Below are 13553 nucleotides of genomic sequence, written 5' to 3' on the forward strand. Positions count from 1 at the left end.
AGACTTCTTTTGCTTTCTGGAATGACTCTAACTGTCCCATGCTTTCATCTACTGTGTTACTGTTGCTGAATCAAAATCATCTGGGAAAAAAAGCATCAGATACAACAGTAGATCTATGCAGGTTCTCACCACGTGATTGTTTGGTCTCTGTACCTAGTACCAGTTCACATAAAAGTGAAGCATGTTCTTGTCTTCTTACAAACTTAAAATGCCTGTTAGTGCAGCACAAGCAGGAGATTGGTGCACTAGCAGCATTTGCATGAAATGCAGGGCAAACTGGCATGTTTTGTGACATGTACAAGCATAACTGTATTGGATGACTATGCTCCAGGACACAAATGTAAAGCCTGGCAGGCTCCATGGTATCTTCTGGTGCTGCACTGGCTGCACAGAAGCGGCAGAGCAGTTGGACCTGGGTGGGAATCTGTGAGCGCTAGCAGGCAGCTGGGCAAAAGTCAGGGACATTGATGGGAGCATAAGAAGGGAATTGTGGCAGTTTGGGCTGCAGCTCCCTGTAAAGGTCTTGGAGGAAATAGTCTGGCAGAAGCTGGGTCTGGGGAAGCCCTTGTTGTGAAGGGCCAGTGGAGTGGAGTGGGGGGCTGCAAGGAGAGATCTGTCAGGTGGGACACGTGGAGTTCGGACATAGCCACAATCTGGACAACTGCTGAATTATTTTCATGGGGGGGCTGCAGTGCAGAAGGAATATCCTTTGCTGACCTGCACGTACAAGTTTTTCCCTGGCTGCAGCACGCTGAGGAATCATCATCAGCACTGCTGATGATAAGAAGATGGGAGGAGTGGCTGACACACAGGAAGGCTGTGCTGCCATTCAGTGAGACCTGGACAAGGCGGAGTTAGCAGAGAGGAACCTGATGAGGTTCAACAGGAGCAAGTGTAGAGTCCTGCACCTGGAGAGGCATAACTGCATGCATCAGTAGAGGTTAGGTGATGAACTGCTGGAGAAGAGCTGTGCAGAGAAGGACCTGGATGTCCTTCTGGGGAACAGGTTGGCCATGAGCAGCAGTGTGCCCTTGTGACCAAGAAGGCCAATGGTGTCCTGGGGTGCATTAAAAAGAGCGTGGCCAGCAGGCTGAGGGAGGTGATCCTCCCCCTCTACTCTGCCCTGGTGAGGCCACAACTGGAGTACTGTGTCCAGCTCTGGGCTCCCCAGGTCAAGAAAGACAGGGAACTTCTAGAAAGTCCAGCAGAGAGCCACAAAGGAGATGAGGGGCCTGGAGCATCTCCCTTATGAGGAAAGGCTGAGAGACCTGGGGCTGTTCAGCCTGGAGGAGATTGAGGCGGGATGGTACTAATGCTTACACATACCTAATCTGTGGGAGTCAAGTGGATAAGGCCAGGTTCTTTTCGGTGGTGCCCAGGAACAGGACAAGGGGCAGTGGGCACGAACTGGAACACGGGAAGTTCCATACAAACATAAGGAAGAACTTCACAGTGAGGGGTGACTGAGGAGTGGAACAGGCTGCCCAAGGATGCTGTGGACTCTCTCTCTCTAGAGATGATAGTCAAAACCCATCTGGACGCCTACACGTGCAACCTCCTGTAGGGAACCTGTTTTAGCAGGAGGTTGGACTAGATGATCTCCAGAGGGCCCTTTAATTTAAACCCCTATGACTCTGTTCTTCTGTGAAAACTTACCACTTCTTCCACATGGGAAGAAAGAGTTTAAAATGTGTCCTTACTTTCTTTATTTTTAAAGCCATGTCATTGCGCAGCCATCATTCAGGTAGCAATCAAGCACTGAACTATTCCAACCTGGGTAAAGAAGGATGCAGATAGATTGATACATACCTGAGTCAGGAAGGAATTAGCACAAGTGGTGCATGGAGCTGTGGTTTGCAGTCAGTCATAAGAAGACCTTACTAGTGAGTTTTGAAGCAGGCGGGGAGAGCTGCCTCTCAACACGGTGTCAGATGGATTTGGGCCCCGAGCACTTGGAGGCAGAAATGCCATGCACATCCTTCATGGCTGGTACCTTGCAGGCATGGTACCCTGCTGGATGTATTTTCAGTTCTTTTTGGACACAGGGGCCAGCTGGTGTCCTTAGCACTGAGCCTCCTGCTGTGGTGGCTTGCATCCCTAACTGAGGCTGCTGGTCTGCACCAGAATGGCCTCTCTGCGCCTTGTGTACAGTGAGAAGCCTGGCTTTATAGTCACTGACCTGGGCCGTTCCCTCTGTGCTGAAAGGATTTCTTACAGACTTACTGATTTTTTTTACCACCCAGCTTCCAGGAGCATTCCTGGCGCTGAGCTGCAGTCTGCATGCCACCTGCCCGGCAGCTTTCCTGCTGTGCAGCCGGGATGGGGAGGGATAGATGCTGCCTGGCTCCCCTGTCCCCATAGCAGTGCCTGTGTCGGCGCATTATGTACAGAACAAACTGGGTTAATTTCCTGGGCACACCGCACTGCAGCGCTGAGGAGCAAGGTACACAAAGCTGCTGGGTGACGTGTCTGTCACAGGGCAGAGCAGAGATGAGCAAAGAGACATGGTACCTGGCCATGGTTGGTTCATGAGGGACTGCTCGTGTGGCATCACCAAGGACCAGGCATTAACACGTCAAGGCCATTCAGTATCGGCTCTTTGGGAGCCGTCAGCCCACAGCTTTCCTTCAGAGGCTGGAAGGGAGCCGGCTCAAGCTCAGCACCTTGCTCTGAGTGCTGTGAGTTGTGCTGCGCTTTAGTTTGGCTTTGGACTGTGCTGGGCTCTCAGCCTGACACTGGTGCTCCTGCACTCCCACAGGGACGTCCCCTTCAACACGACTGCGTGTGCCCTGTCTGTGAGATACAAATTGATGTTTGCATACTTAATGGCCCCCACCGCAAGGGATGCGCCCTCCGAGGGCTCAGCCTTGAAATCAGTTTTAAGAAAACTTCCGCTTCCCCGTGAGGAACAAACCAGTGCAGGGAGGTCAGAGGATCCCTCGTTCCAACAGTCCCAAGGCCCAGGTGTTCCCTTTTTTCCTTGCTGCCTTTCTAACCCAGCAGTCCAGCAATTAGTCCCCTTGTCCGGGTAAATGTAAAAGACTCCATTTTGAAATTACTGCTTACATATGGTTTTAATCTGGGGAAAATAAAGTCAATTTTTTTCCTGGTAGTTTCTCTCTTTAAGGCAAACAAGAGCTACTTGGGACCGCTAGAAAAATGAGTAGTGACAAAGTACAAAACATAAGCATGCAGCCCTTTATTTCTGTAAAGATCTTTGCTTTTCATAGTTCTGTATATTACATTAGGGTGTTATACAAATAAATTTATTTACAAAACCATGAGCTCTGCAAGCTTGTTGCTTTTTCTCCTGTGTGACCCATCATCTTTTTCAGCCCTGTCCCATATATATTTGGAAAGCATGCATAAAAATGAACTTTGGTGTGGTAAAACTACTCTATGTGCCCAGCCACATACAGTATTTATTTATTTATATCTATTTATAGGTATGTACAAAAGTTTGCCAGTATACAGAACGGTACAGAAGTGTACATTTTAAAATCCACAATGTAATACATTAATGGGTTACCAGGTCTCAGTACAAGAAAGCTGAAGGAAAAGGGTGAATTTAGCTAAGAAAAGAAATCATAATTGGCAACTCCCTACATGGGTCAAACAATTTATTTTTTCCTCGGCTTGGCGAATTCTTAAATATACTCTGAATGGCAGTGCAATAGGTTGAGTTGCCTCCCGCGCACTAAGACCAGTCTTGTTCTGTTTCTTGTGCAGAGGTTTACTGTCCAGCATCCTACTTTCAAATGTACATTACAATAGTATCAAAATGTTTTGGCAAAAAGATCTCGAAAGGAACCGTGACATTTGTTGACAAAAATAGAAATCTGTAACAAAGCTAAATAACACCAAAATAAAAGAAAAATATTTTAGTTTCAGTTTTACAGTTGTGTATAATCACACTTCTTTAGTATATCTCTGTTCACGTCTTGTCCCCATAATGAAAAATAGCTTTATACAAAACCGCTTACTAAACGTTGCCCATACATTTTGCCATGCTCAGCGCACCCCCACGCGCATTCGGGCCCACACACAGCACCACGCTTTTTTGCAAGAGGTGCTGCCAATGGAGGGAAAACGCTCTTTTATCATTACAACAGCAACAAAAGGTTTACAAAAAAGCTTCACTCTACTCTAGTGTAGTAACTCAGTATTTAGCACATGATTAGTATTAAGCCTCCAGCGATACAGCAAAATGGTTACACTCCCTGGTTAAAATACTGGCTGCAGGAAACGAGCAGAAATCCAGCACCCAGCCTCTAGGCCGGCTCCTTGGCCGCAGGGGCAGCAGACTTGCCGGCACTTCCATTCTGTGCCTTGTAGCTGGTGAAGCTAGGAGTGTGGATGGTTCTGATGCTCTTCACACCTTGGTTCACAGAGGTGGGAGAGGTAGAGGATGGGGGGGAGGTGGAGGAGGAAGGTGGGGGTGGGCGGCCGTTCTGAGTCTGCAGCGAGAAGGAGAGCTGGTGGCCCTTCACGGCGTAGGGTGGGCTCTGGAACTTGGAGGAGCCGTTAGCGACAGAGGGGATCAGGGAGGCCGAGTACGCCACACGGCCAGCCTGGGGCCCGAGGAGGCCGGAGGGGGGCACGGAGGGCTTGGCAGGTGGGGTAAGGGGGTTAGGGCCATCACCGCTGGGAGCAGGGGCAGAGCTGCTTTTCCCAGAAGTGGGAGAAAAGGCAGGGATCTTAGAAGCAGGGAGGGTGGGGGAAGTAGCCTTATAGTCCCCACCAGCTTTCTTAGCACTTCCATTAGCCTGCAAATAAAGATGGCAGGAGACAGTTTGTCAGAAAGCCAGTAATACGACAAATCAACAGGACCTGGGAGAACGGCCCTACAGAGAACGAGAGCTAACCATTCAAGGCCTGAGCTAAGTCTTGCAGCCATGGACTGGACCTGGTAGAAAACCCAAAGTACACAACGAAGAATGCATAGAGAGAGAGCGCGTGGACAGGAGAAGGCGCGACCGATGGCTCATCACAGACCATTCACTACACGGCCATGCTCCGGGGTTATTCAGGGGTGGGCAGAGAGGTCCGGTGGGAGGGTTAATGTGTACCCCCAGAGCACCCTCAGGTTAGTGCCCGGGGCTCCGTGCAGGCCGGGCCGGCCTAAGGAACCCGCATTGACCGAAGGGAAAGTAAACAGGTAGTTGACATCTCGACGTTACAGCTGAGTAACATGGGTTAACAAACAAAATGGAACGAAACAAAACCCAACAAGAAGCAGCAGGTGTTTTATTGCAGACAGGCATGCACAGGCATGTGAGAGATCAGTAGATACGGGCATGCCCCCAGGCTCCAGGACGTCCAGTTAGGCCTCACTCGACAGACAGGCATCCGTTATTTGGCACAGTCAGTCAGTTACTGTAGTTTTTAAATAAACAAACAACATTAAATGTCCATCCAAACACCGGGTTAGGGTAAAACTACCTGTCTGTACTGGCGCGGGTCCTGCAGCTTGTGCTGTTTGCCTGCTTTCTCCGTGCTTCCTTGTCTACTTTTCACAGCCATGGGCACCGGCATCCGGCTCGTCTGCGAGGCAGCGTTGGGGCCCTGCGGAAATGGTGGGGGGACAGGGGGAGAGAAGGGGAGCACGTGGTCAGCAGCGCTGCGGGGTGGCCGCACGCCAAGTGCCGACACAGCCACAGAACGCCATGCAGGGAGAGCTCTGGAGCTTCACACCGCGGGTGTTAATTTCAGGAATCAAATGGAGAACACTGCTCAACTACTGATCAAACCGGATCTCGTGTCAGTGACGCTCGTCATTTCACACAGCGGGTTATTGGACCCAGCTCCCCTGCGTTTGCCCATCACCAAACAGCAGCAAAGTAAACCAACCCAATGTCTATTAGCTGTTAGACACCTCGTGGGAGCCCAGACAAGCCACCTGAGAGGAAGCGAACAAATCACAAGACCCTCATGTTTAATGTTGATTATTGCAGGTTTAGAAAGCAGCTGGAGATTCGATTTCTCGGACTAAGGTACCTTACGTGAAGTGGCTGGGACTGACGGAGGGGGCTCTGTGCCACCACGGCTCTCATCCAGCACTACAAGCTCTCGGGGTGGGACCTCTGGTACTAGCGGGGCAGAGAAGGGGACAGTGCTTCCCTCAGAGCTGTGTGTGCTTTCGGGGATAACTTTGGGACTCATTTCACTGATGGTGTTTTCCAGCTGCTTTATGGTCTGCTCAAGGCTGTCTAGAGTTCGGTACGTGCTCTGTCGAATTTCGTCAGTCCTAGACAGAGGCACGGCAGCGCCAGGAGGGGCCTCCTGCTTCCCTGCAGGACTCTTGTCGAGGTCCTCAGTCTGGGACCTGGTGATCTCAAACCTCTTGGCTTCCTTGTGCTGCTTAAGGGTTCCATCTTCCTCCTCCTCTTCATAAACCACAACCTGCAAGGTCTTCTTCCCAGTCTTGGTTCCTGTACGTATCGCCTGTGTCAGAGCAGCCAGCTGCTTTTTAGGGAATTTAAACTTAAACTTTTTCTTAGAATCCTGCCTGCCTCCAAACTGATCAGCAGAGTCCAAGTTTGCTTCTGTGTGCAGCCCATACATCTGACTGTACTTGTTAAAATTAGTCTTTGAGCTCTCCGGCTCTGCAGGAGCCCTGGTTTCTGCAGAGTTGGAGGCAGACTGTAGGTTAAACACGTACTGCTCACTGAGACCGTGAGCTGCCGAATACTCTGCAATTGCTTTTCTGTCAATAAGCACCGGGGGCTCTTCCTTAAGGCTCTTAGAAATCTCATGCGCTTCATTTTCTTCCTCCTCCTCTTCCTCCTCTATTTTCTCCTCAGTCATCATTTTCTCTAGCTCTTCATCACACTCCTCAAAAATGGTAGAAAGACGTTTATACGCTGACCTAATATCCATCGGTTCATCAAAAATGATGATGACGGGTTTTTTGTCCAGACAGACCACTGGCTCTTCGCTGTCAGTGCTTTCTGGGATGCCTTTCTCTGACGCCATGTCCTTCCGCGCATCGATGTTCACCGTTTGTACATCACCACCTTTCCGGCTGACTATGTCATGAACTTCACCGCTCGAGAGGACCTGGACAGCTGTTTTGGTAATCATGAAGGCGATGTTTTCAGTGGGTGGGCTGTCTTCACTTGGAGAGCTAGCTGGAGAGTCTGTCTCTTCAGTGCTGTTGCTTCTGGCCACTTTGGGTCTCAGCACCACCTGACCGTAGCTGCCTGCAGGAGCTTCTTGCTCGGGTGAGGAGGGGGCAGACCCTGCAGCCTCCTGGGAGGGTCTCACCAGAGGGGCAACGCTGCTGAGAGGGATGCACCTGGCAGTGCTCAGCACAGCTTCACCCTGCGGAGGGCCCTGGCAAGCATCTTGAGACAGTCCGTAGCTTGGGTTTGGCTTTCCATTTTCAGTAGCTGGAAAATGGGATCCTAAAGTATCTTGAGTCCCTCTTCGTTTGTCATCCTCTGGCAAACTGACAGTGAGCAGGTTTGTGCTCATATTTTGGAGGTTTTTCTTAAAATAGTCTCTACTGTCTACAAACAAACCCTTGCTAAATGTAGAACTGTCATTCATTGAAAAGCCAATTTTACTGTCATTTGTGCTGGATGAATCAGAACCCAATTCTTCTTCAGTTTTCCCTTCCCTCTTCTCTTTAGGATGGTCACTATCTGTGGGAGATCCTGTTGTAGCCCCATACACCTAAGGGGGAAAGTCGGATTACTCAGTTATTCAGGGCTGTTACTTTTACAGGACTTTTTTTCCCCCAAAATTAATCATCATATTCTCAGGGGTAGCGCAGACCTCATGAACTCACCACTCTGTTTAGTGCTGCAGAGGTATGCCTGAAGTTGTCATCTGACTCCTGACATTCTTCAGGGCAGAATTCCAAATTCTGGCAGAACAGCAAGACGTTACTGTTCTGTGCTATGCATGTGGCCAGCATGGGTTGTTGTTACCTAGGGCTCCTGTTTTAACAAGGCCTCCACAATACGCAAAAGCATGCTAGTTATCTTATTTCCAATACAGTACTAACTTGGCTCATTTACCTTCCAGCTAAAGAATAATAAAAAAAACATCCCTGGTTTGTTTAAGATTGAAGTTGAAAAGGTTCCAAGCATCTGATTAGGTTCAGCTGGGACACATCAAAGGGTGATGGATCATAAGAGCTGACTGCAGCAAGCTCAGCAGAGAGCTAAATGACAGTCTGCCTACCTTCAAAAGTACATTTTCCCCTGGAAAAAGCCGGTTTTCAAATTACTACATTTTGCTGCTTCTAGTGCTCATGCCCGAACCATGCTGCTCTATTACAGTTAGGATGGCAACAGTTTGAAAATTTCTAAATCGCTACTACAGCTTAAAAGCAGTCCTTCCCTCAGAATCACCAGAGGCAGCCTGCAGCACCCTTGGGAGTACAGAATGGAGCAACGAGCTACATTCATTTATCAAAGCAACTCTGAAAAGTACACAGAGAGGTCATCCACTAGCTTAAAAGTAGTATATTCCCAGCAATTAAAATTTAGGGATGCTTTTTCTTTGTTCTTAAATCTGGAGATGCTGTTTCATCATCTGTTTCAGCATCTGGAGATGCTGTTCCATAATATCAGGCTTTTTATTACTCTTATTATCATTTTTTTGTTTGGTTTGTTAAGTGCTAGTGACAGCTTAGGATAAACACCAATCATCGGAGTGAAGGTCTGACCTAGGAGGCACCACGCCTATGACCAAAGCAAGAGAGAAATCTACACTCAAAGACGGTTCACCAGGAAGGAAACAAATCTGGCGTCAGGTGACTGAAGGCAGTAAACCAAACAGCATTTCTGCTGACATTGCCTGAGCATAGAAACCAACTCTTAGCACACAAGTAGGATGAGTTATATTAGCATCAAGATGTGTAGAAGATCAGCCAGGAGAGTCACTCTCTAAGCTGAGATGAATGAACGACGGCACCAAAATCCACAGGTTGGCTAGTGCATATATTCCCAATGCCAACGGGATCACAAAGTACGGTTTCTACATCTGTTATATTTTCTTCTGTACTGTGTGAGCATTTTACGTAGACAAACTTCTATCACAGTGCAGGAGCAAGAAAGCCAGTGGTCAATCAGAGCCACAGCCCTTCTCTGCTGAAGGTGTACCAGCAATAACAAGGCTGTGCATCTGCTCCAAAGCCACCTTAGCCAAAGTACCTCATATTTCGGAATGAAGAGGAGTGACTGCACAAACCAACCACAAACAGTGAGGCATCAGTGTGCAGGCTACTGGTGCCTATACTTTGTGCTGAGAGCTGGTGCCAGAACAAAACATGGTGGTCACCTCAGGCCCAGACTAGCTACGTGGTAAGTGCCTTCCAGTTCCATCACAAGCCAGAGCTCCCAGCATTACACCAGTTAATGGCACTTGTTGCCCATTGACATCCTGAGTCTGTGTCTGAATTCCCATTTCTGTACACCCTTTTTTTTTTTTTTTTAGCAAGTTGCACTTCTTGTTCCAAGCATCAGTGCAACATCTCAAGGTGTCATTGTACAATACACCTCATTTTAGGAACAGCTGCCTTTCTAACAAAGAGAGAGAAACACAACAAAACTCATTTCCTCTATGAATTTATCATGACTACAAGGCTCCACATTTAAAGTGAACAAATCACTCTGTCATGTCAGATGACAAAAACAGACCTTATAATTAGCCTTAAGTTCCAGGATTTTCTGTTATTCCAGTAAATGGCAGGTTACAGCAATTGGCAGCAGGTTTCAAAGAGATGTCTGTGCTACATCACGCCTGGTGTTTTGAGAGGTAATCCAGGTTTTTGTGCAACAGCATGATCTTATTCTGACACCAGGACTAACAGGGATAAACAGGCATGTTCCTTTTTTTTTCTCCATAATGCTGTCATACACTCCACAACAAAGCAACTTTTCCTTTTAGACATCACTATGATCTTGTGCCCTCACCCAGCAAGGTGCTTGCCGCTTTAGACCAGAACTGTTGTTTGAGCAGCTCTCAGCCACTCAGTTGCCCTGGCAGCAGCAGCATTGTAGGAGATCTCAGACATCAACATCTAGGTGTCACCTTGTGCTTCAGAGCTGCAATGCCCTGTACAGATGGGGCAGTTGGGTTCTTTTTTGCCTTTAGGACCTGTCAAAAGTCATTGTACCTCTCACCCCAATTTCTATTAAAGGAGGAAGAAATGCAATGCTACTGGTAAAATTCTTGAGGAGTTACTAATGAAGGTACAACAGAGGAGGTATTACTGCTATTTCCAGTTTGCACACACACGCAAAAATGCACTACAAAGTTGAAATGCTGTGCTGAAAAGCTGCATTGTCTTCCCCACCACACCAGCACTTCACTGCAAACTGGCATTTGGCTAACAAGCTGTCATGCCTGCATGACCACCTAAACCCAACGACAGTTCAACTAATTACACTTAAACTTGAAAAAGAAGTCTGCAAAGGCAGAAATACTTGTCCTAGTTTTCATCCTACATGTCGGCTGCTCATTAACACCAATCAACTCAAATGGCAACCCCAGACATGGTGCAAAATTCATCCCAGCTTGGCTATGGACCCAGACGCATGGCATCTCTTTTAAGTCCCATGAGTTAGCGTAGTGTCCAAGTGTGAATCTTGGGCCCTAACTGTCATGAGGGCAAATGTGGAGGGCAAATGTGGCCCATCTATCTTGTCTCTGTCTTCCAGTAAACTCAATGGGATTTCTGAATATCTAATAACTATTTCTAGGATGAAGAAATGAAGCAAAATAAAGCAGAAATTCTCTAAATTGGCTCTTGAGACTGAAAGGAACCATTAATTCTCCTCGAAACAAGAACAAGATTTAGGAGAGATGCTTTACCATCCACTGCGAGAATAGCACTGGAAGGATTTTCTGAGAAATAAGAGCATCTCTTCAAATCGAAATCGAGGGATCCTGTTTTAACTTTGATTTCACAATCTTAAAACTTCATGCATTCCTTGTGTAACTGCTGATGAGACACATAATGTACATCAATACAACATTCCATCTGAGCATTTCTGATCCATAATGGGATAAAAAGAAGGAAACCGCTGGGCAGTTGTGGTTGGGGGTTAGAGAGAAGAGGACACGAGATATAAGATTAGTTTTGAAGTAAGGAAAGAAGGTTATGCCAAGACCGGGTGGCATGTTTACAAACGCCACTTGTTACCTTCTTTTCCTTGTGATGCATTAAAGTCCCAGGCTTTATGTCTTTAACATGTGTATCATTTCTGGATTGCTCAGCATGGCTGTTTGAGTTTACATCCATAAAAGAGCACTTCTGGAAAGCCTAGGAAATAAATACTGCAGGTTATCAGGAGACCAAGTAGCTTTCACACAGAATTGTCTGGAGATGACCAACTACAAAGAGAGCATTTCTTTTTAATATTCACAACAGCTCAACATTACGTACCATCTCATGAAATAGAAGAGATTTTGGACTATGTGACTAAGAGAAACAGAGCACCCCAATCTGCCAAGTTTGCAATCTAACTTGTCATGCTGACCTCCACACCCCAAGCAGGAAAGGTGAGCTGGATTTCCATCATTACAGAAGGGGCAATGAGGTCACCCAGAGGTGCTGCCAACTATCCAAATTTAACCAGGAAGCCCACAACAAACTTTGGGCTTGTAACAATACCTCCTTACTTCCCAGTGGCTGATACCTCCTCAGAATCCTCACTGGGCATATTTTGTCCTTGACCACGTATCACTTAAGAACTAAACCTGAAGTTTTTTGTGTTAAAATAACTAAAGCCCAAAGCTCATCTCACTTTATTCCATTTACTTTTCTCAGAATCTTTTCCTGTGCTTCCTCACTTCCACTCCCAGTGAATATTAGCACAGCTGAATACATTTTCTTTCCCACTTTTTCTCATCTGGAAGTGGTCTCTTTGTTGTCTGCAGAAAGGTGAGGAAAAGGTGGAAGCTGCAGGCCTTACACAGTCAATAAATGAGAGAAGAAAACAAGTACCTCTTCCTCACCCCTTGATGTCTACTCAGCTACCAGATTTGTCTCATTGCACATCATGCAAGAACTATGTAATACTACTTCTCCCCATACAGTGCTATTAAAACTTTAGACTTGTCTCTACTACAGCCTTCACTAATGTTCCAGAAGATAACAGTACCCTTCAGGTTCCTCCTGCTCTGGAAACAGCCCAAAAGATGGGCTTGGGGACCACTGGCCTCCCACCATGTGCACCCCAGGACACAGCCAGGACTTTTCAACCTTTTTGCTGTCCTCTTTCTGTTTCCCTTGGATTTCCTCCATCCAGCTGGCTCACAGACCCAGAAAAGCAGAACCATCACTGACACTACTGCACAGTCCTCGCTCCAAGTGTTTGTGGGATTTCTGGAGGCCACTACTGGCACTGTCTGCCATCAGTGAGATGTAAAAGCCAGCCAGGTATTGAGGGAGGAGTGCTTATGGGAGTTACCGAAAATGTGAAACATAAGGTTATACTACTATACCAGATGTTAAGGAAATCATTTAGTTCCTGGCAACTCTCAAGAAATTAACAGCCCTGGTTACAGATTTGATTAACAATATAAAAAAAAAATAAAAACTGTATTTCACATGCTTATTGACTATTTATGCAAAATCAGGTAAGTAATAATAATGAAAAAATCCAGTACAAAAATCATGGTGCAGAGTTGCTGCTGTTTTTCCATCACAAACTGTTTGCATGTCTGTATAGGTCAGAGTATCTAAGATGACACAGAACTCAGAACAAGTAGTACCGATTCTCCTATAGTACAAGGTATAGGACTATCCCTAGCTTACCAGCTAGGGTTGTGAGAACAATTTTGTGCTTTTGAGTTAGGCATACCATCTACAAAGGCATCTCTAAGGTCCTTCAGACTTGAAGTGATGAAGAATCCACTATTTCCCTTTGTAATCTGATTATGTATCACTTTTGCTCTGACATATCTGTACCAGTGTCCACGTACAGCCTGCACGTCCACAGCTGATTAGCATTATGCTTTTTCTGCTAGATTAAGAAGGTGCTTCTCATGAAACTACCTCCACACTGTACTCTTCTGAACTGTCATATTCTTATCGCCCTTTGTAAACAGGTGATGCACAGACACTTAGTCATGGATGCAGCAGCCCAGTGCTGATCTTCCTGATCCTCTGTATACAGAGATAAAAACACTCCCTGTTCTCACATCTACACCCAAAGCAGACATTAACTTTGTGGCAAGAGCACTCCACTCCTGTCAACTTGTTGCCGCAACTCCAGCTCCTCTCCTATACATACAGTTAAGGTCTGGCGTGTGTTTCTTGTTCTTCAGGCAGACTGTATATTTCAGTGAATTAAATTTATTGCAGTCATCAACTGATTGGTATAATCTTCCTGCTCTCATACTGCACTAGTCTTAAGATTTAAGTTGATTTGAACAGTAAGGATTTTAAATGTACTTCCAGGGCACTGATGAAGGAAAGGAGTGTAGCTGACTCCTCTGGGATGTGACTATAAACCCCTGCTCTGAGGGCAACACTTCCAGAGCCACACAGTTCTCAGTCCTCTTTAGATTATTTTTTTTTTTTTTTGGGGGGG

General features: G+C 46.7%; 1 protein-coding gene across 25 annotated transcripts in view; it reads right to left on the reverse strand.

Moving 5' to 3' along the window:
• Window positions 3176-13553, reverse strand: part of KIAA1217 (KIAA1217 ortholog) — a 354365-nt gene continuing 343987 nt past the window's right edge. For 19 of the 25 annotated variants that reach the window (XM_021389175.1, XM_021389180.1, XM_021389181.1 and 16 more), the window contains 4 exons: window positions 11159-11278; window positions 5998-7677; window positions 5443-5565; window positions 3176-4766 (listed from right to left, as the gene is read on the reverse strand). In XM_021389175.1, coding sequence (XP_021244850.1) covers window positions 4272-4766; window positions 5443-5565; window positions 5998-7677; window positions 11159-11278 — 2418 coding nt within the window. In that variant the 3' untranslated portion in view covers window positions 3176-4271. Of the gene's footprint in view, window positions 4767-5227; window positions 5566-5997; window positions 7678-11158; window positions 11279-13553 lie in introns of those variants that run through there. The other 6 variants (XM_021389197.1, XM_021389196.1, XR_002436144.1 and 3 more) reach the window with 5 other exon arrangements.

The sequence above is a fragment of the Numida meleagris genome, chromosome 2 (genome assembly GCF_002078875.1).
Source record: "Numida meleagris isolate 19003 breed g44 Domestic line chromosome 2, NumMel1.0, whole genome shotgun sequence".
Taxonomy (NCBI): Eukaryota; Metazoa; Chordata; class Aves; order Galliformes; family Numididae; genus Numida; species Numida meleagris.